The 22,250-nt window shown below is 38.8% G+C and overlaps 1 protein-coding gene and 1 pseudogene across 3 annotated transcripts; both read right to left on the bottom strand.

Moving 5' to 3' along the window:
• Nucleotides 1–253: 253 nt before the first annotated feature.
• Nucleotides 254–20,228, bottom strand: UFM1 (ubiquitin fold modifier 1). 2 transcript variants are annotated; one of them, XM_081083502.1, is made up of 7 exons: nt 20,176–20,228; nt 20,046–20,102; nt 10,529–10,586; nt 6,956–6,995; nt 4,251–4,283; nt 2,616–2,678; nt 254–1,949 (listed from the first exon to the last, which is right to left on the bottom strand). In XM_081083502.1, coding segments are annotated over exons 1-7 (369 nt in total). In that variant the 5' UTR covers nt 20,178–20,228; the 3' UTR covers nt 254–1,833. The 2 variants fall into 2 exon arrangements, with proteins under 2 accessions (XP_080939628.1, XP_080939629.1); XM_081083503.1 differs by lacking the exon at nt 2,616–2,678 and having other exon boundaries at nt 254–1,817.
• On the bottom strand, nt 15,957–16,322 carry LOC308513437 (transcription and mRNA export factor ENY2-like; annotated as a pseudogene). The gene has a single exon. The product of its transcript is annotated as a transcription and mRNA export factor ENY2-like (transcript).
• Nucleotides 20,229–22,250: the final 2,022 nt, after the last annotated feature.

The raw sequence follows: 22,250 nt of genomic DNA, 5'->3' as shown, positions 1-22,250 counted from the left end.
AGGATGTAAACAGAAAAGTGTATTATTTCAGATTTAATGAATCAGAACTTTAGGGGTGGTTTCCATAAATCTGTATTTTTAATTCCCTAAGTGCCTCTCATAATCACCCAGGCTTGGGACCAACTAGCCTAAACAATCACTATAACCTCTCCCCTTGCCCCTCCCAAACATAGGACTGGTATTTGGAAATATATGCTCATTCTATGACCTATGGTCATTAATCACTTTTGTCTATTGTTTTTCTTCATTTCTTATGTACTGGCTTAATAAGTGTGCTAATTAAAAGCTTTAGCCTAGCCAGTGTGGTTTAGTGGTTGAGCGTCAACCTATGAACCAGGAGGTCCATGCTTTCATTTCTGGATTGTGGCCTCGATGCCTAGTAGGAGGTGTACAGGATGCAGCCAATAGATGATTCTCTTTCATCATTGATGTTTCGCTCTCTCTCTCCCTTTTCTTTCTCTCTGAAATCAATAAAAATACATTAAAAAATTTGTGCTAATAAAAAAGTAAAATATGCCTTAGGGTATAACAAATTGTGTTTTCATGAAATATTATGTGCCAATAATGCATTTAAACAAAATACTTCAAAACATGCTGCACAAAGAACTTACTGATTATATTTATTTAATAACAAAATGTCTAAGTAAATGTTTTTAAGAACTTACAATAAAATTTTCAAAACTCAAAAACAAAAATATTAAACAAATTATAGTAGAGGATATTATAAACTTATTTATGTAATACAGCAGGCAGACTTTGTGCTAGAAACAAAAGATGGGATCTAAATTAAACAAGAAATTCAGGGAATGGATACTCAAATTTCTGGTTAATTGAGGCTTAAAATTAAGGAGCAGGGGATATTTAAGCATTGAATTTTATTTATGAAAATAAATACTTTCTCAAACATCAGAAGTATACTTCTCTGCTTCAGAAAATATTTTTTCCCTTTTATAAACCAGAATCCCACTGTTCATTTATCAGATATATGAACAGTATCTGGTTAATTTCTTAAACTTAACTACCAATGTCACCCTTCAGATGCTGATGCTGTTACATTTCCTAATGTTTTTCTCCCAATGAAACAAGGGAACATGATAGGGAAGATGCTGAAATATGCTTACATAAAAACTGGTCTTAGAGATATTTTATTTATGAATAATTCAGCAAATATTTATTGAAAGCCTCCTACATTTCCAGGTCTAGAAAGAGCAAGACAAACACAAGGCCTGCTCCAGAGAGCTCACCATCTAAAATACAGCAAATTGAGCACTGGTTCTGAATCACTAATGAGCCTTCATTTCATTTTAAAGATTTGGATATTGGTTTCCTCTGTAAGGGCAAATAAAAACATTCCTTATGCATATCATTCTTTAGATTCTCATAAAGGGAATTATCAAATCTGTATGTTGAAAAGGCTTATAATTTGCTTTTTCCAATTGCCTTCTGCTACTTATGACAACATCTAGTATCCCCTTCTGTTCTCTCAACACAACACAACACAGCCTCTGCACTTTTGCCTATCCAGCTGTCTTTTGTGACAGCTTTCTTTCTGTTCCCTTTCACTGTTGTCTTTTGCTACCTGGGCTTCCCCATCTTCCCTTTCTTGGCTTCTTATTCACTTGATTTATCTTAACACTTCCTTAAAAGTTGGGCCTTCAGTGAGTATAATTAATTATTATTTTCCATTAGCATTTTCTTGACCTTTGTTGTGATCTTCAGATCTTCCTTACAATAGTCTCTTCCTGAATGTGGTTTCCAAATATCCTTAGAAAGACGTTTCTTGAAAATTCCTGTTTTAAAGTCTGTATTAAAAGAGACTGATAAAAGAATGCATTACTCAGCAAAGGATGCTTCTACTTTATTTTCAATTCTTACCATTACAAGAATTGGATTCTGCAGGATCATAGTTAAAACTCTTTGGTGAGGGCTATCAAGTTTACACATAGGGGCTAGGTCAAGAAATTCAAATTTTGGAATTTTGGTTCTCTGATATTAAATTAAAATTTATATAAACACATGAAGCTTGAAACTTAAAAAAAAATACCTAAATGTAAAAAGTTAAGACATTTAAGTATTCATTGATATGTCTATATCCTTTATCATAAACAGTATAATTGAGAATTAAGAATTCAACTATTTTTTCCCTCCCCCCTCTGCTTCCCTCCCCACTTCTCCTTCTCCCCTCAACTATTTTTGAGTCTGCAAATCAGATCCTTCAAGTAATCTGCCCTGTATAATCCATAAGCCTTTTAAAATTTTACCTGAAAGACAAATAAAAAGATTCAACAAATTTAATCTTCCAAATGTTCTCAGAATTATCCTCCAGTAATAAAACACAGTTGGGTAATCCATTTACCCCAAATGAACCAGCTGTGTGTGCTGTGAGGTAGCAATGAAAGACTAGGATCTTCTGTAAAAATGATACTCTCAATGCATAAGCATTCTCTCTTCACATGAAGAGTGAGAACAACAAGAAGAGACAGGAGTAACCTTTCATTATTTCATCAATTATTGGTGTTTTCATAGTATTTTAAATGCCTGATTTCAGTTTTACAACAGCAATACCCAATATTTATTTTGAAAGGTAATTCTATCTTTAAGTAGAGGATATTAACAACTTCCAACACGATCTCTAGGAATAATTCGCAGTTCTGAACCATGCTTTAGGAAAACATTTCCTACACAAACAAACAAAACATAAAGTTAGGTGTTTAAAAAACAGGTTATCATAACATTCCAACAATTATTATATACAATAAACAAAACATTGTAAAAAAACAACAATAAAGCACTGTAAAGTAAGCAGGTACAAAAACACAAACATCATCAGAAACTAATTCCATGCTTTTAAAGCCTTGTTGCTATTCCACTCACATCTTTACAACCTAATCATATGTCTGAAAATTTTAAATATGAACATTAGCCATAAAAATGCTAACTAATACACTCAGCAAATCATAATGTAAATCAGTTTAACCATCAATACTTGCTTTAGTACACAATAAAATACCTAAATACAGCAAAAATAATGAATCTAAATTACCAAAAGTGAAAAAAGTTTGGAAACCCTGACCTATTTTGGTTCAATTAAATGATGAGATTTACTTTGTGTCCCATAAAGTACACCTTTCAACTTTTAAGGGAATACAACTGGTAACATATTACAATAAGCGATAATTCAAATTAATGTAAATTGAACATTTCTAGAATAAGAAAACAAAACCTTTAAACCTAAATTTAAAGGCATTTATGCTATAAAATGCCTCATGGTTTTCAATTAATAACCTTTTCAATTTAATAAAATTTATAATATACCTAAAACGACTGATTTAAATTTTAAAAAATTACAATTTTAAATCTCTCTTCATTTTCTATATGGCCAAATTTCAATCCCAAGATCTACGAGAACAATGTAATTTTGCTATAAGACAGAAGTACTTTAGAATATAATTTAAACATAAATACTACTCAAGATTGAGGTTCATTATATTAATGCATGCTTAACTTTAAAAAAGGTACATTTAAAAAATATATAAAACTGCCTGTTAAAAAGGTGAAGATGACCCTGCTTGCCCTAGCCAGTTTGGCTCAGACGATAGAGCATTGACATGTGGACTAAGGGGTCCTAGGTTCGATTCCGGTTAAGGGCACATGCCTGGGTTGTGTACTCGATCCCTGGTTGGGGGCGTGCAGGAGGCAGCTGATCAATGATTCTCTCATCATTGATGTTTCTCTCTCCCTCTCCCTTCCTCTCTGAAATCAATTTAAAAAAAAAGATGACCCTGCTTTCTTGTTAGGACACCAATATATAGCACTGTATAATGTTATATTTGAACCTCTGAGTGTGGACTAAGCCCTCTGAAATTTAAATGACTGTACCTCTTTGAAATAATAGCACTTGTGGAATGCTCACTATGGGTAAGGCAATCTTTTAAGCAGTTTACATATATTGCCTCACAACTACCTTATGAGGTAGGTCAAAACCATTATTCCAGTAAGAGTACAATCTTACCTTTAGAATTTTGTTATGAGTGTTAATATCTTTAACGCTTATTAGTCAGGGTTTCCCTTAGTCAAAAGCATAATAACTAATACACATAATGAAACAAATTATTATTCAGACCCATATGTGAAGGCTGGCATATAATCCCTAAAAGAACATCTATAATCCTGGTAAAATCCTATCCAGTCCAATCAACTGACATATATAGCTCCACCCACATCTCCATGAATTTCAGATAGATACTTACCAGCAGTCTGTGCAGGATTTATTCCTATTCCATCTAGAAAATAAATTATAAAATCATCTAAATTATTTCTAAAGCTAAAATGGTTCAATAGTAATGAGACTGGCCAAAATATTGCTGCTGTATATATAGGCACAAGACAAATAATTTAAATATATATATATATATATATATATATATATATATATATTGATTGCGGAGAGGAAGAGAGAGAGAAAGAGAGGAGAGAGAGAGAGAGAGAGAGAGAGAGAGAGAGAGAGAGAGAGAGAGAGAAACATCAATGATGAGAGAGAATCACTGATCAGCTGCCTCCTGCATGCCCCGTACTAGGAATCAGCCTGCAACCCGGGCATGTGCCCTGACCAGGGAATCAAACCGTGACCTCCTGGTTCATAGGTCGAAGCTCAACCACTGAGCCATGCCTGCTGGGCAAGCCAAACAATTTAAATCCAAAAACATGAATGACAATCTTTTGGATAAATTATCTATTGAAATCTATTACTATTGTGCATCACACACAGTGGTAGATTAAACAAGAGTATCTGTCAATGCAATGATCCTGATAAGGTCTACAAACGTAATTTTTAAAAATTCTATTATGCTATACAAAGTGAAAAATACACCTCAGGTATGTCATTAATCACTTAGTTATTGCTCTGAGGCTTACAAATCTTAAGACCAGAAGAGCCCATAAACTCATGTAATTCAAATTCCACTTACACTTGAAAAAAGTTTATAAAGCACCTATGAATCTAAAACATTGTAGAAAGTAGGCTAGCTTTCTTCTAACTAGAGAAACACTTCAATGTGACAGTATACAGAATATTTTAGAATGAGAAATTTTGTCATATCTAAACTAAATCACACTACTGTCTATTAAACCCATTTTCATAGCCTATCCTAATGGCACAGAAAACCACTCACTAGCACCTAGAAATATTATGGTGTATTCCTGAAAAATAGTTAAGCCCTCACTGCCATCTTTACTCCTCATCTTATATCAGTACTAGAGGCCAGGTGCACAAAAATTTGTGCACTCGGGGAAGAGGGGGGGTCCCTCAGCCCGGCCTGTGCCCTCTCGCAGTCTGGCACCGCTCGGGAGATAACGACCTGCTGGCTTAGGCCTGCTCCTGGGTGGCAGAGGGCAGGCCCAATCCCTAGGTGCAGCCCCTGGTCGGGCTCAGAGCAGGGCCGATTGGGGAGTTGGGGCGCCGCCCCGTCATTCACAGAGCAGGGAAGATTGGGAGGTTGTGATGCCACCCTCAGTCATGCTCAGGGTAGGGCCAATTGGGGGGTTGGGGCACCGTCCCCTGTCACACTCAAGGCAGGGTCGATGGGGAGGTTGCGGCGCCACCCCGTCACGCACAGAGAAGGGGCAATCAGGGGGTTGGGGCACTGCCCCCGTCACACACAGAGCAGGGCCCAACAGGGGGTTGGGGCACCGCCACTCTCACACTCAGGGCAGGGCCGATGGGGAGGTTATGGCTCTACCCCATCACACACAGAGCAGGGCCCATGGGGGCGGGGGGGTTGGGGAGCTCCCCCCTATCAGGCACAGAGCAGGGCTGCTCAGGGGGTTGGGGCCCCGCCCCCTGTCACACACAGAGCCGCAGGGAGATCAGGGGGTTTGGGCGCTGCCCCCTGTCACGCTGATCCCGGTGCTGGGAGGCATATTACCCTTTTACTATATAGGGTAGAGGCCTGGTGCATGGGTGGGGCCAGCTGGTTTGCCCTGAAGGGTGTCCTGGATCAGGGTGGGGGTCCCCAGTGGGGTGCCTGGCCAGTCTGGGTGAGGGGCTGAGGGCTGTTTTCAGGCTGGGAGTGACTGAAGTTCCCAACCGCTCCTTTTTTTCTTTTTTTTTTTTTTAATTCTGGGCCAGCTTTACCTTGAGGCTTGGCTCCTACTCTTAGGCCTCCGTGGCTGAAAGTAGGTTTCTGGCCTTTGCTTACAATGTTGTGAATCTGCTGGCTGAAGTCCGGCGGTATTTGTTACAATGTTTCTTAAACTGCCTGCTCAGAGGCCTGCAGCCGCAGGCGGGGAACATTGGTTTCCTCCAACGATCCTCCTCCGTCACTGAGGCAAGTTTCAAGCTGCCTGGCTGCCGGCCGCCATCTTGGCTGACAGTTAATTTGCATGTCTCGCTGATTAGCCAATGAAAAGGGTAGCGGTCGTACGCCAATTACCATGTTTCTCTTTTATTAGTGTAGATTTTCTCATAGAACTAGGTTCATCAAACTTAATTATTAGTAGTGTTTTAAGATATTCAGAATTTAAATTATATATCTAATTGGATAAAATCCTCATCATTGCAAGTATGTAAGAAATAGATTTCATCAGGAAAGCAACTACAAAGTACAGCAAAAGTACATTCCTATTTAACTACCTAAATTCTATAAGCATTTATCAAAAAGCTTATTTTGAAAAAGAAACACCTGGTAAATAAAGGTTATTTCAGTAATAATCTGGCAAGAAGTGATCAGGATATAATAAGATATTACAAAATGCTATCCTATACCAAAAAGCATAAAGAATCTGAAAAGAGCTAGCTATGGACAATAACCTTGACTTAGTATTTACAATTATGTATTTCATTCATGTTGATATAAAATTTGGGTTTTTTGCATTGAAGTTAAATTAATTAATTTGACTTATTTTAAATAATTTCTATAGTTCTAAGGTAATAAATAATTTTTAAATGAATTCTTACCATTGGTAATAATTGCACTTGTGGCTGCAGAAACTTTAAACTAAAGGGGAGAAGAAGAAAAAAATTTCTATACACACACATCTCTATAAAAGATGGTTAGTTTAAAAAGAATGGTGTACAGATCATTCTAAAATGTGACTTTTCTTTCAGGATAAGTCACATCATAAAACAAAGGGCTAATGTAATTTGCTGTATTTTTTAAAAACATTATTTCCCTCTAAATACTACATTTCATTCTAAAGAATACCATGCACCTTATTTTACTTACTGCAAAAACAAAACAAAACAAAAATTCACTATCAATGAATCTATGACTCAATCAATGTTTACTCTTTTGGACTTAGAATTGTTGCTTTCTTTCATAAGCAAAAATAAAAGCAAAACAATTGCTTAGAACCGTGGTCAGCAAACTGCGGCTCGCAAGCCACATGCGGCTCTTTGGCCCCTTGAGTGTGGCTCTTCCTAAGCCTAGGAGTACCCTAATTAAGTTAATAACAATATACCTACCTATATAGTTTAAGTTTAAAAAATTTGGCTCTCAAAAGAAATTTCAATCATTGTACTGTTGATATTTGGCTCTGTTGACTAATGAGTTTGCTGACCACTAGCTTAGTATATTCCTAAAATTTCTTTGTAGAAATAGTAAGTTAAAATAAATGCTCTATTGTGTTTAATGGGAGGCCAACCAAGGCTTATAGTCCTTCCTCAAATTCTCCTTTCATGTATTGCTGACTTAAATCTCACACAATGGCAATACTCTATACCACCAGAAAATAATAACTAAGTTCAAGTATTGCAGGTGATATCAAGATAATTATGTGATTGCCACATGGCTAACAGTGATAGTAAGACTCCAGATCTATTTTTAGAGATGTTGTAAAAGATGTGTTTTCTAAATCAATGAAATGTGGTAAGAAACTTGTTGTAGTTAAAGTCAGAATTCTTCTCAATGCTCTAAAGACCAGCAGTTATCCAAGTATATTCATGTCTTCATAATTCATTAATTTTTCCAGCAAGTATGCCCTTCTATGCTATGGACAAGTTTTGTAGATATTATAGTTGAGTTTGTTGTAACCAAATAAGTTTGAAAACACGACGTTATATTGATATTCTTTTCAAAATTTTCAAGTATGCTGCTAATACTTTAACTCCAAGAAGAAAATAGTGAATGAAGTATTTCCCATACTTTTTGGCCAATGATCCCAGTTTTTCATGGAATTGTTTTCTTTTTCTTATTGGTGGTTCTAGTTCTCTAGGAAAAATAATCTGGGAAACACTGTTCTAGGTATTTATAATGGTCACATATGCATAATTGAGGAAAACAACTGAAAGCTTATTTTAACTTATAAATGGAAGAATCCCATGTTAAGAATGGAATTATGCATAAAACAATTGTTATAGGATTATGTACCTAACAACAAATTTTACTGTCTATATGGCACATTCTTAGTTGTAAATGTCCTTTTACAGATTTAAGAATTTTAAATAAACGTAATTTAAAATATCTTAAAAATTACTAAAAGGTTGTACTACTTAATAAAACTTTGATCAAATACCCAAATTAATTATAGGATATGTCAGATTTCCAAAACTTGAATATTACAAAGTTTCTCGTTCAATACTGAGTGTGTCTTATTCTTAGATTATGACCATTTAAAGATAAAACAGGTTTCTTAGTCACATCCATATAGTGGCAACATATTTTATGAACAATAAAAATCAAAAGCAAACAGCTGATACCACTTTTCCCTTTTCCAGAATGTAGAAGCAACAGGAAAGCTAAAATTTGGGGAAGCATCACTAGTAAAGTAAATTATATTAACTACTAGTTTCGTCCCAAATTACTGACAAGTTTCCTCTTGGGTGCAAAGTGTATTTTATGTTTCTCAGTTTTCATTTATTTTCTTCCTGATTTCATAAGTCTTAAAATTTACAATGTGAAGCAGCTCTTCTCATGCTTTGACAACTCACTACTTAAATTAACCCAGTCATGTAGTGGGAAATTTTATTATATTTTTATTAAAAGAACTTTACTAGGGATTTAAATCCACATTCTCTGGTTTGTCAAGTCAAGTCTTGTTCCTACTGAAACATTCTACAATGTCATCTTGCGAAAGGCCTTCTCACTGTTAACTGAAAGTCAGTACTTTTCTAAATGTATAACACCCGTGATTCACAATAATTATAAGCTATATTAAAACTTTAACCAATACATGTGATTGGGTGAAGTTATTAATTTTCCACTGCATGTTTGTTAAGATGTTCTTATCCTCACACTAAACGACCAGGATGACATCAATGTCTTTGCCTTATAAAAAACACATTATAAAACAACTATAAAATAGAAAAATAAATGTCATTTTTATAAATAATTACATTCTGTAAGTAATAATAAAATAATTAAATATTATTGTTATAATAAATAAATATTGCAAATTTATAGTAAAATAAATTACTGCAAATTATAAATACAGATCTACTTCTTAAATTAGAATCTGTGGAGTCTGCTATGTCCCAGGCCAGGTATATTTCTTACAAGTGACCTGTATAGCAAAAAATAATGATGATGCTATATTCAGATTTATTTCCCATTTCTTTTAACTTATTCTTTCTACATGAAGAATAGATCAAATCTGGCTATACAACATGTACTACCATTTTTCAGTTTAATTCTAAATGAGTGATAAATAATGTCAGTGGTCCCTGACAATAGTATGAGGGGCTGAGTGCTGATGAGTTGTTTATTTTCCATTAATCACTTTAATAAAGGATTATAGGTTAAGCTGGTTTCTTATTTAACTAAAATTATTTTCCATAATTATAATTTTTTTCTGAAGATTCTGAACCAAAATTTAGATTTGAGTTCCTCTGTACCAGTATAGCACTTTTAACTTTACGTACTTCCTTTTACAAAAAAGAAATTTGAGGAAAAGAAACTGAGAAGCTTGCCTATGTCATACAGATAGTGAATGACACATTTACAATAGAAATCTTAAGTCTCCAAGTTACATTTGGGTGCCATTTCTACCCAAGCTACTCTTCCCCATGGCATGTCCAAAGAGTTGCTTTATAGATTTCTCTAATGATAATTTTGAATGGAAATTTTTCTCAAAAGAGAAAAGCAAAGTATTTTTTAAAAAGCTAGACACTTTTAAAAATAACTTTTACTGACAGACCACATACACAAAAATTTTGAAAAATATGACAGATATTTTAAAAATTATAATTCTAGAATAAAAGGTAGCAAAAATGAATATACACACTAGAATGATATGTTGGTGCTTAAAAAATTTTACATATAATTGAATATTTTCAATTTCAATAAAAATTCCTTATATTTCTCAATGGCTGCATTGGATATGTCAATTTAAACTCATTCTTCTTATATCTGTCAGTAAGTCTTAACTTTCATTCTACTTATATCTGTTAGTAAAGCTTAACTTTTTGATAGCATTAACCTAGTAATAAACCCACAGAGAAGTGGTGTGTTCAAATTGCATGCAAAATTTAAAGTTTTTTGAGATACACTGTCAATCTGTATTCTATACAGGTTGTTCCAATTTCTATACTTACTTCTTCTGCTGCAAACTTTAATACTGCTGTAAAAGGTGTACTTTCAGGAACACTGAGTCTGAAAGAAAAATTAAAAATAATTCTTTTAAAAGCTGTTTTTTTAAAGCTCTTTGTTCCTCATATCAGCAATTTTAGCAGACCAAAATAAATTTGTCTTTTGAGTTTAAAGATTGTGTATTTTTATTGCATACTACATTATGAACTCTAAACAACAACAAACAAAACAAACAATTAGGCTTAAATTAGATTCTGCCATAGCTCTACTTGAATATCAACACCTATATAGGAGCAGATTTATATATTCTTAATACTTAGATACAAATAGGTCTTATCAATAACCTATACAGTGGGGCCTTGACTTACGAGTTTAATTTGTTCCGTGATGGAGCTCGTAACTCAAATTACTCGTATGTCAAATCAATTTTCACCATTACAATGACACGTGATGCTGGGCTGATGTTGTGGCATTCACTGTGACGTTCGCTGCGTCAACTAGCGGTGGGGTATCTGAAGCTGGCTCGTAACCCGAATTTTAGCTTGCAACTCAAAAAATCGGCTGAGAAACAGCTCGTATCTCGAAAAACTCGTTAGTTGGGACACTCGTAAGTCAAGGCCCCACTGTATAGAGCCCTAGCCAGTGTGGCTCAGTGCATAAAGTGTCGGCCTGCGACTGAAGGGTCCCAGGTTTGATTCCGGTCAAGGACACATGCCTAGGCAGGCTCGATCCCCAGTAGTGGGCATGCAGGAGGTAGCCGATCAAATATTCTCTCTCATCATTGATGTTTCTATCCCTCTCTCCCTCTCACTTCCTCTCTGAAATCAGTAAAAATATATTTAAAAAATAAAATAACCTATATAGGAGTAGATTTATACATTTTTAATACTTTGATACAAATAGGTCTTATCAACAACCTATATAGGAGAAGATTTATACATTTTTAATACTTTGATAGAAATAGGTCTAGGATATGGGATGCTGCTTGTTTCCAGAGATGGATTTCAAAAAGTTGAATCTCTCCCTAGTATTCAGTCCACACAACTTTTTACTCAATGCAGGAAGGTCATTTTCATTACAAGAAAAGGTTACCTGTGGAAGCATCACCAGATCATAAATGTTTTCATAATCCTTTCTGTGCACTTTTAATAATCAAGTCTGAAAGAGTAGACCAAGTTGATGAAAATGAGTATGTTTACTATGGCAAAATGTAAAGTCATTTCCCACAAAACTCTTATACCTCCTCAGATCAAGGGCTTAATAAAATCTGAAATAACATTTGGAGAGTGATGCATGATTTTGTTACTGACTTATACAATGTCAAGTGTATTACAGATTGCTGATAAATGGTCAATCTATGAATTTTCCAATTTAAATACTTAAAAAAAACCCTGACATTATATCCTTAAGAAGCACTTAAAGGCAGAAAAATATAACAAATACAATATTCTTAAGGTAAAGTGAGTTACAATCATTAAAGACAGAAAAACAGATTCTTTTTCACAGCAGGAAAAAGAGACTTACAAGCTAACATTTGGCTTTGAAACTTCTCTATTTGTAACCACTGTGTTATTCTTTAATGTTTTAATACCAACTTCCATTATGTAACATTTTCACATATAAATCCCATTTCTTAGTGTACAAATTGAATAGAAAAATTATTATATCTGACACAGTGCATTATGACTTCAGTATGTGTGAATAGAGTTTGGCTGCCCCAACTCCTCTAAAATCCAACTCAAACAGCGGTTCTCAACCTGTGGGTTGAGACCCCTTTGGTGGTCGAAAGACCCTTTCACAGGGGTCGCCTAAGACCATCCTGCATATCAGATATTTACATTTACAATTCATAACAGTAGCAACATTACAGTTATGAAGTAGCAACGAAAATAATTTTATGGTTGGGTCACAACATGAGGAACTGTATTTAAAGGGCCAGAAGGTTGAGAACCATTGAACTAAAAAGTGAAAATAGTTATCATTGTTTTTACCTTTCTTTACTTTTCTGGGGTAGGGGGTGGGGGGAAGAAGGAAAGAAAAAAAAATTCTGAAGTGCTGAAATCCAAGATCAACAGTAATTAATACAAATGCAAGAAGTCGGGTCAGAAGGTTGAATAGGGCTTTGATATTCAGAAGGCTGAATATGTGCATTGTTATTACCTGCTATTGATTCAATGACCGAAGGCAACCCCCCCAACCTGATAATCTTTCACTGTTTACTAAACATTACCTTTGATATGTCTGTTTGCATTCCTAAAAGGCAATTTTTTATTCTAGTAAATAAAATGAAGATGAGTGCGGAGATTCAGTGGAGCTTAGTCACTTGAACTAAGTTCATATCTGGCTTCCCCCATAATTTCCAAATTTATATCTCTTGTCTGTGTGGACGAAAGGGGCCACATGCTGACCTGACAAGCTCAGGGGAGGCCTGCATGGCAGTTTTGCAGACCTAAAGTAACCACAAAGGATGGTCTAAAATTAAACCTTAACTAAAAGCAGTTATCGTGGGCAGTTACATCCTAAGCTGGTATCTTCACTGATAAGGTCAACCTTTACCGTAACTGAGCCTATCTGTCTTTTTGCATCTAAGATAACATGTCCTTGGGATGTCTGGGTAACTTGTGACTTCCCTTTTTATGAAGCCCCTGGGGCAGTCAGGTGTGCTGGGTCCAGGACACAGATACCACAAATTCCTTCATTATCATGTTAATTGTTCCTGCACCCCCCCCCCACCCCAAGTACGTGTACATCATTTTACTTTTTATCCTATCACAGAGGTCCCCCCCCCCGGCCCCCCCACTTCGCTTAATCCCACCTCCTTAAATCTGTCACCAATGAATTTCATGTATAAATACGGATGTAACCCTGCCATTCTCTGGAGTATTATCTCAATTCGTTGAGGTTCTGCTTCCCGGCATATGTCGACAGTTTGGCTCAAATAAACTCACAAAAATTCTTTACAGGTATCAATGGTTTTTTTACGTTAACATCTTGTATGTTAATTTGCACATCGGCTCTTTCTCCAGGCCTTTGAACCCAGGCCACGCAGGCCTTGGCCTCACACTAAACGGTAGGCATTGTTTAAAAATTATCTAGTAAGTTGGCAATATGATAGTTTACAAAGTAAGGAACAGAACTGCAAGTATTTTTGCATTACATTCATAGTTTAGGTCCTGAGATTCATCCTCAAAATGACAAGCTCTAAATCTTAGGGTTTCGATTCCCTTTTTAAATGGAGACTGGCAACATCTTTGTAACTAGATTTCATATTGATATTCATTAAAATAAACTTCCACTTGTACAGTTGGGATTATGCAAAGACAATGCAATAAAACAGAAAAAAAAAACTTTTTAATGTTCAATGTGGCAGAAAATTACAGAGGAACTCAGAGTTACTGTGATGCCATAGACTTTATCTAGATTTGAATTTGTGTTTGCCAGTAGCATCATTTTGTAAAATGGCAGTTACACATTATACTGGTGTTTTAAAAAAAGGGGGAGAGCGGGCGCACTGTTGTGTATATTAAAGTGAATTTTAAAAATAAATCAATGGCAAATCTGTTTTTTAAAAAAATGTATATTTCATATAAAGAGAACTATGACACAACAAGTGCTGTTATAAAGAATAAGAATAAAATTTCTATAGAAAATGAAAGAAGGACAAGATGAATCCCCTAGACAATTATAGAAATCTGCAGAGGTAAATTTTATTTTTATTTTTAAAGAGTATTGTTTGTCAGGAAGTGGACTGCATTCCCGTCAAAGAAAAGAACATGTGTAAAAAGCAGGGAGAGTTAAAAAGACTTGCTTTTCAATTTAGGAATAGGGTGGCTGATGATTTGTTAAATGATGGTGGTAGTAAGAGGGGAGAAGAGGTGGGAAGTCTGGAAAGACTGGAATCAGACTAAAAGAGGCAAATGTTGTTTTTAATTCATCCTTTATATAAAGGAGAATGTTTGATTTCAACATTTCCATAACCTAGTAATGACACCAACAGTGACTGTATCAACAAACAAAAACACAGAAAACTCTGATATTGCCCAGAATAAATTTAGAACTGAAATATCCTTCATAGAATTCAACTATTAGTAATGTTAGAAACTCAAAAGGAAGTTTCTCTATCAAAGTATGTTTATAAGTTAAAGAATGTTTTCACACGAATCTTAGAGTTGCTTTTACTAATACTAGTTACTATTTACTTTGAATAGAAAACAGGATAACTACCTTTTACATACACAGGTACATATATTATTCATACTTTATATGCACAAACACAAGTATACACACTAAACAATCGGTATGCCTACTAAATTCATCCAGTCACCCATATTAATTGAACTGGTACAATGTTCCAGCCACTGATGCTGTCCTGCCCTGTCCTCTTTCTCTCTCCATCCTTCTCAGAATTTCTTTTTTAAAGCCTATTTATATGTTTATGAGAATAATCCAGTATAAAGGGAGAAATCAAAGATGAAGAGTGCTGGGGTCCAACCCCAGCAGGTCAGATGCTGGGGTCCAACCCCAGCAGGTCCAGGGGTCCCCAAAGGTGTGGACCGAGTCGGCGAAGAAGGAATGACACGGAGACAGTGTTCAGTTGATCAGCAGCCTAGCCAGGATCTCTAGCCAAGTTCTGGTCAGGATCTCCAGTGAAGTTCTGGTTAGGATCTCCAGCCAGGTTCTGTGTCCATGTTCTTTTGCTAGGTTCTCCAGCCAGGTTCTCCAGCCAGTTTCAGTCACCAGGTTCTAGTCAGGTTCTCTTGCCAATTTCTGTAGTCAGGTTCAGTCCAGGATCTTTTGCCATGTTCTCTCGCTAGGTTCTGTCTCTAGGTTCTGAGGCCAGTTTCTGTCCAGGATCTTTTGCCATGTTCTCTCCAGCGAAGTTCTTCTGTCTCTAGGTTCTGTGTAGGTTCTGTGTCTAGGTTCTGTGTCTCTTGGTTCTGTCTTCTAAGTTCTGTCTCCTGTTGTCTTGTTACATCTGTATTTATACCAGTTGATTCCAATCCTATCAATCTCTATTCCAAAGGTTAGGGTGTTTCTTATCTCTATTCCAGGGAGTAAAGATTATGTAGCTTAAGCATGATTGTTTGTAGTTAAAGTGATTAATTACCCACCTGGCACTTAGTTAAGGGGTTTTATTCCCTCCCTAACTTCAGGGGAAAATCCCTACCTGGGGAAACAACCTTTCTCAGAGAGGTAACGTTGTTTAAAACACATAGTGCCAAGAAGGTGAGCAAACATATTAAGAACAGTATGCCATATATGCCAGGTCCCTTGAAACAGCAAGGATGGACAGGCTCCCGGCAAATTCCCCCCCCCCCCCTTTTTTTAGATATTTATTAAAATAACACATTTAGGGGAAAAAATCAATATAATGTATACATCATTACTGAAAACTGTATACCATCATACAAAAAAGGATTTTATTTTGGGAAAGCGATTCCTAATTTATGGCAAGTTTTACTTTCAGAAATAAGACCACAAAACAACACAATCTAATTCAATCTTAAAGGCTGGCATCCTGAGCAAGGAATGTTCTTATTCTTTGTAGAAGCTCCTTCTTTACACTGTCAGGTACCAGGGCTCTGCCTTTTGGTGTGATTTCAGCCACCAAGTCATCAACAGTAACATGTTCTAGTCTTTTTCTTTAATTACCTCTTTACAGTGTGCCCTCAATTGATCCTTCCAGCCACATTCAATTAATTTAGCTCTCAGCAACTCTTTGAGTCGTTCTCTTTCTCCAGTTTCTATCAACTTTTGGTTAATCGCTGCTCTCATCTGCGCATCTTTGTTCATCTTGCTAACCACACTCTTCGGCTGCCTGGACTTAGAGCCTCAGTAACTTGGGCGACTAAGCACACAGAAAGCTAGAACACGCATTTCCGGGGAGGGGCCTTTAGACTCTCTGCTTTAATCTTGAGAAGACTGAAACAGGTAAGATGCAGAGCCCAAGTGGTACAACTGGCTTTTCATAAGTCATGCTGATGGTTTCTATTCCAACAGAATTGTAGACAGAAATTATAGGTATATACATATAGTGATAGCTTTATAGATGTGATGGAAAAATGAGAGAATTTTCCTCTGATGGCTTGAAGGAAACGAGGAAAGGAATTGTAAGGAGTGTGAAAATACATTTTTTTAAAAAAATCCTTTCAGAGAATAAAGAGGAAAACATACAAACTTGGAAAATGTAGCAGTGTTGGCTACTATTGAGCATAGTTATTAATTTTATGTCAAACTCATCAGTCTAATTGTGTAATTTTTTCCAGGAACATTCAGGTCTATACAGAAAAGTTCAGACTTGGTGTTTCACCAAGTGCTTGGAGTTTGGGGGGGGGGGGGGGAGTATCAGAGTTGAGGGTGTTTGCAAGACAGTGACTTTAAGCTGGATAAGAAGTTGGGTAAACAAGAGGGAAAATTTAAAAAGAAGTCTCATCAATGAATGAAAAGAAACATTTTAAATTAGAAATATTAAAGTAAATCAGAAGTAAGAAGACAATGTGGTTAACCATAGAAGTATTTAAAAATGACATTTTATAGGTAGAGCAATTACTTGAGATTAGGCAAAGAGATTAATTTGGAGATAAAGCAATTAAGAGAAAGGCTAGGAGGTTACATGGGTCCCAGAGAGCTAAAGGAGACTGATAACAGCTGCAATAGTTCAATTAGGTAGGCCCCGATAATAATTATTTAACTAATAAACATTTATCTATATATATAAAAGCCTAAGCCAGCGGTTCTCAACCTGTGGGTCGCGAACAATGAAAATACATCCTGCATATCAGATATTTACATTACAATTCATAACAGTAGCAAATTTACAGTTATGAAGTAGCAACAAAAATAATTTTATGGTTGGGGGTCACCACAATATGAGGAACTGTATTAAAGGGTCGTGGCATTAGGAAAGTTGAGAACCACTGGCCTAAGCTACTGTTAGGACAGGACCACCTGCAGTAGCTATGATGTTCACTGACCACCAGGGGGCAGATGCTTTAATGCAGGAACTTCCCCCTGGTGGTCAGTGTGCTCCAACAGCCAACCTCCTACAGTCCCTCCCCCTGGCCAGCCAGATTGCCCACCAGGCTGAGGGACCCCACCCATGCATGAATTCATGCACTGGGCCTCTAGTCCTATCTAATAATAGACAAACATGGTAATTAACCGTACCTCCGACACGCTTCCCATTGGCTAATCAGGGTGATATGCAAATTAACTGCCAACCAAGATGGCAGCTGGCAGCCAGGCAGCTGAAGCAAACAGGAGGCTTGCTTGCTTCAGTGATGGAGGAAGCCAAGGTTCCCCACCTGCTGCTGCTGGGCTCTGAGCTTGCACTCTAAGAAACAATGTTGCAAGTATAGCAGCTAAACAAAACCCATGCTTTCAGCCAGCCGGCCGAGCTGGAGTTGCAACAGAGTTTCAATTATAGAACCCAAACAAACCCAGATCCCTGCTTTCAGCAGCCGAGGTCTCAGAGCTGCAGTCTGCTCTCAGTTCCAGTGACAGCCATAGAAGGTAAATAAATCCCAGAATAAAAAAAGAAAAGAAAAAAAGGAGAGGTTGGGAGCTTCAGTCACCCGCCAGCCTGAAAACGGCCCTCAGCCTCTCACCCAGACTGGCCAGGCACCCCAATGGGGACCCCCACCCTGAAGGGGGTGTGACCAGCTGCAAACAGCCATCATCCCCTCATCCAGGCTGGCCAGGCACCCAAGCGGGACCCCCACCCTGATCCGGGACACCCTTCAGGGCAAACCAGCTGGCACCGACCCGTGCACCAGGCCTCTATCCTATATAGTAAAAGGGTAATATGCCTCCCAGCACCGGGATCAGTGGAGCCACGAGGCCTCCCAAACCCGGGATCAGCGGAGCCATGAGGCCTCCCGAACCCGGGATCAGCAAAGCCGCGAGGCCTCATGCCCCGGGATCAGTGGAGCCACGAGGCCTCCCGGCACTGGGATCAGCAGAGGAGCAAGGCCTCACTGCCCCTGTGTCAAACAGAGCGGCGAGGCCTCCTAGCACCGGGATCAGCAGAGCAGCGAGGCCTCACTGCCCCGGTGTCCAGCGAAGCAGCGAGGCCTCCTGGCCCCTGGAGCAGCGTGACAGGGCCAGCGCCCAACCCCCCTGATCGCCCTGCGGCTCTGTGTGTGACAGGGGGTGGGGCCACAACCTCCCTATCCGCCCTGCTCTGTTCGTGAAAGGGGAAGGCACCCCAACCCCCTGATCGGCCCTGTTCTGTGCCTGATGGGGGGAGCTCCCCAACCCCCTGATTGGCCCTGCTCTGTGTGACAGGGTGCAGCGCCCCAACCCCCCTGATGGGCCCTGCTCTGTGAGTGACAGGGTGCGGCGCCCCAACCCCCCCACGGGCCTTGGTCTGTGTGTGACGGGGTGGAGCCGCAACCTCCCCATTGGCCCTGCCCTGAGTGTGACAGGGGGTGTGTCCCAACCCCCTGATCGGCCCTGCTGTGTGTGACAGGGGGCAGTGCACCAACCCCCTGATCGGCCCTGCTCTGTGCGTGACAGGGTACGGAGCCCCAGCCCCCCTGATGGGCCCTGCACTGTGCATGACAGGGGGTGGCGCCCCAACTCCCCAATCAGCCCTGCTCTGAGCCCGACCAGGGGATGCACCTAGGGATTGGGCCTGCCCTCTGCTACCCGGGAGCGGGCCTAAGCCAGCAGGTCGTTATCTCCCGAGGGGTCCCAGACTGTGAGAGGGCACAAGTGGGGCTGAGGGACACCCCTCCCCGCCCCCCCCCCCCCCCCAGCCAGTGCAGAAATTTTTGTTACCGGGCCTTTAGTATATATAAAATCCTATTGAAGACCTGTTCTTTGCTACATTTTATACAGCTTCCAACTGCAATGACCGCAATAATTCTTACCTGCAATCATATAAAGGTCTGAAGTATCGGGTTAGAAGGTCCATATTAGACCCATGCTAACTGCTAAAGGATAAGCAAAGACCCTGCATGAATAAATTGCCCTATTTCTGCATTTCCCACTTCTACTAATCACTCTTTTTTAAACCTAAACATCATTAGGATATGATTTAAGGCTCAGTACTTTGTGGTGCCCAAGTCGTGTGTCCCTTATACAGAAAAAGGATCAGAAGCCTGAAAGGAGTAAACATTCAAATAATTTCGATATCTGGATTGAGATGTCTTCTCTTACTTCCTCTTAAGGTGGTCAAAACCGTGAAAGGCCTTTCTAATCACGAGCAGACAGGGACTGTTTAAGGATTCCAGTAATCACCAGAGCCCTGTCCACAAAGTCCTTCCCAGCCACCACCACCAAATGAGTTCGGAGCAGCAAGTTGGCCCTTCCCTGGAGCTAGGGCAGGTTGACACTTAAGAGGAGCAGTCCGAGATGCCAAGTCTCAGTTACAGGTGGGAAGGGGAGGCTCCCGGAAGGGCGCGAGTAGGGGCGCAGGGAGGGAAAGGAACGGATGTGGGCTGCTGGGGTGGGAGTTGTGTGGGATGCTGGGCTCCATCCAGCCCGGATCTACTCAGCCACCGCAGGGGAGCTACTCACACTTTGTACGGCAGCCGCGGGTCCGACGTCAGCGTGATCTTAAAGGAAACCTTGGACCTGAGAAAAAGCGGAAGAGAGTTAAGGTCGGGCAGTGGCATCAGGATTGGGGAGGTTGCGGGTAAACACTTACATGGTGAAGCGGGCATGGACTAAGACGCCAACTTCCTTTAGCAGTCCCACTTCCGCCCTAGTCCCGAAGGGCTCCTCCACACTTAGGTCCCTGGCACGCTGGGGACCTCCAAAGTTGCTGTTGTCCAAAGCACTGCCTGAAAAATCGGCATCGGATGCTCATCTAGGCGGAGACTCCTAATTACAAATACCTACTGATTTAGCATTTACATATCTGAAAAGAACGTGTGTATTGTATGAAATTAATATTTTTACAAATGCTTTTATTTGCTGCCATATTTCTGTCAGGCATCACCAAGGTGAGTAGGACTTTTGGTCCCAGCAGGCCTTTCGGGGGAAGTCTGTGTATGCTCTGGGCGGTGAGCTGGCCGGCAGGGGGCGGGGCTCTCGGAGTAGCGCAGGTGCCCTGGGGGCTGAAAAGCACAAGTAGATTCTCACAGGACTGTAGTATTAGCAGTGATACCCGTGATGGTGTACTGTAAGAATTTTACACCATGTAATAAATACCTGGCTACTTAGGGGCACTGACCTCTTTTCCCTTAGGTTGTCAAGGCCAACAGAACAGTAGCCTTTTGATGTAAATGAGTCAAAAGTATACTTTTTAAAAAATCCAATTGGCAAAAAATATATATTTTTTGGTGTGCCACAGAACTTTAGTAGTTTATGTGGGCCATGAGATGAAAACAGTTGAAAATCACTGGTATTGGTGTCCTTTTGCCTTTCCAGCAACCTAATCCTGTTATATCATTTAAATTTTTCATATTGTTTTCCTTCACACTTTGTAATACTGATGTCAATTTAATTTGCACAGGTAAGTGAGTAAGTAGGTGAGAAAGACAAGATTCTGCGCTCAGCAACTTGAAGTCTAGCTGGGAAGATTTAAACCAGGGCACTGGTTGCAGATCATTAGCCACATTTATTCAGTTTAACAACACATTTTTAATTATTTCCATGTTCCAAGCACTGAGGCTAAAAGCAAGAGATGTTGGGATTAATAGGAAAGGTACCTGCCAACCCTCTAGGATCTGTCAGAAGTTCTTGTATAGTGAGGGAAGAAGATGTGTTTCCTCTAAATATTATTACAAATCTCAGCATCTGTGTTTAAAAAATAAGCATCCCTATCACAATGTCTGCAATGCTCTTTTTAAGAAATATTGGATACAGATAGGCATTAAAATAATGAGGTGATCTAGTTAATCTTTAGAATATTATGTGAGATTATTTTCTTTACATTATATCCATCCCCATGACTTATTTATTTTATAACTGAAAGTTTGTACCCTTTGAACTTCTTCACCCATTCCCCCAAATACTAATCTGTTCATAATATCTACAACCTTGTTTATTTTTTTAGATTCCACATGTAAATGAATCATACACTATTTGTCTTTCTTGCTGACTTATTTCACCAAGTATAAATCCCTCAAGAAGGTTCCTCCATGTTGTTGCAAATAGATCATTTTTTTTTATGACTGAATAATATTACATTGTGTGTGTGTGTGTGTGTGTGTGTGTGTGTGTGTGTGTGTGATGTGTGTGTGTAGATCAAATTTTCTGCTGGGGCTGACTGGCAGACCCTGAGCATGGATGAATGATTACTCTGACACATGAGAGGGCTAAGGGACTGCTTAGCTTGAAAAACCAAACAGCCTCATTCACCTGCCTCCTTAGGCTTTTATTGTAGCAACAGCTTGAACTAAAATTAACTTCTAGATATTATCAGCAAGGTAAGTATTCTTGAGAAGACACATGCATCTGCAGTGTCCTTTAAGAAGGACGTCTAAAGACTAAGCATAAAGATTCCAGTAAAACACCTGAGGGCTCAGACTTGTTTGGAAAAGTCAAGGCAGGGTCTGTCACCTTCAGCAAGGTCCTCCAGTATCCCCTGACCTTTCAGAGATTTCCAAGCAAGTCCCGTGCTTCCCCACAATTTTCTTTAATGGATATCATGTTATGCATATTTAAGAGTTATGGGAATTTCATCTTTGCCATAATTTTGCAGCAAACTGCTCTTGTACTGTCACATCTCCCCATGAAAAGAAAGAAGATTCTGAGTAGGAAAGTAAGACTCCAACA

This window comes from Myotis nattereri (assembly GCF_964212035.1).
Source record: "Myotis nattereri genome assembly, chromosome: 2".
NCBI lineage: Eukaryota > Metazoa > Chordata > Mammalia > Chiroptera > Vespertilionidae > Myotis > Myotis nattereri.
Note: the sequence above shows the minus strand (reverse complement) of the source record. Positions and strands in the feature narration are given on the sequence as shown.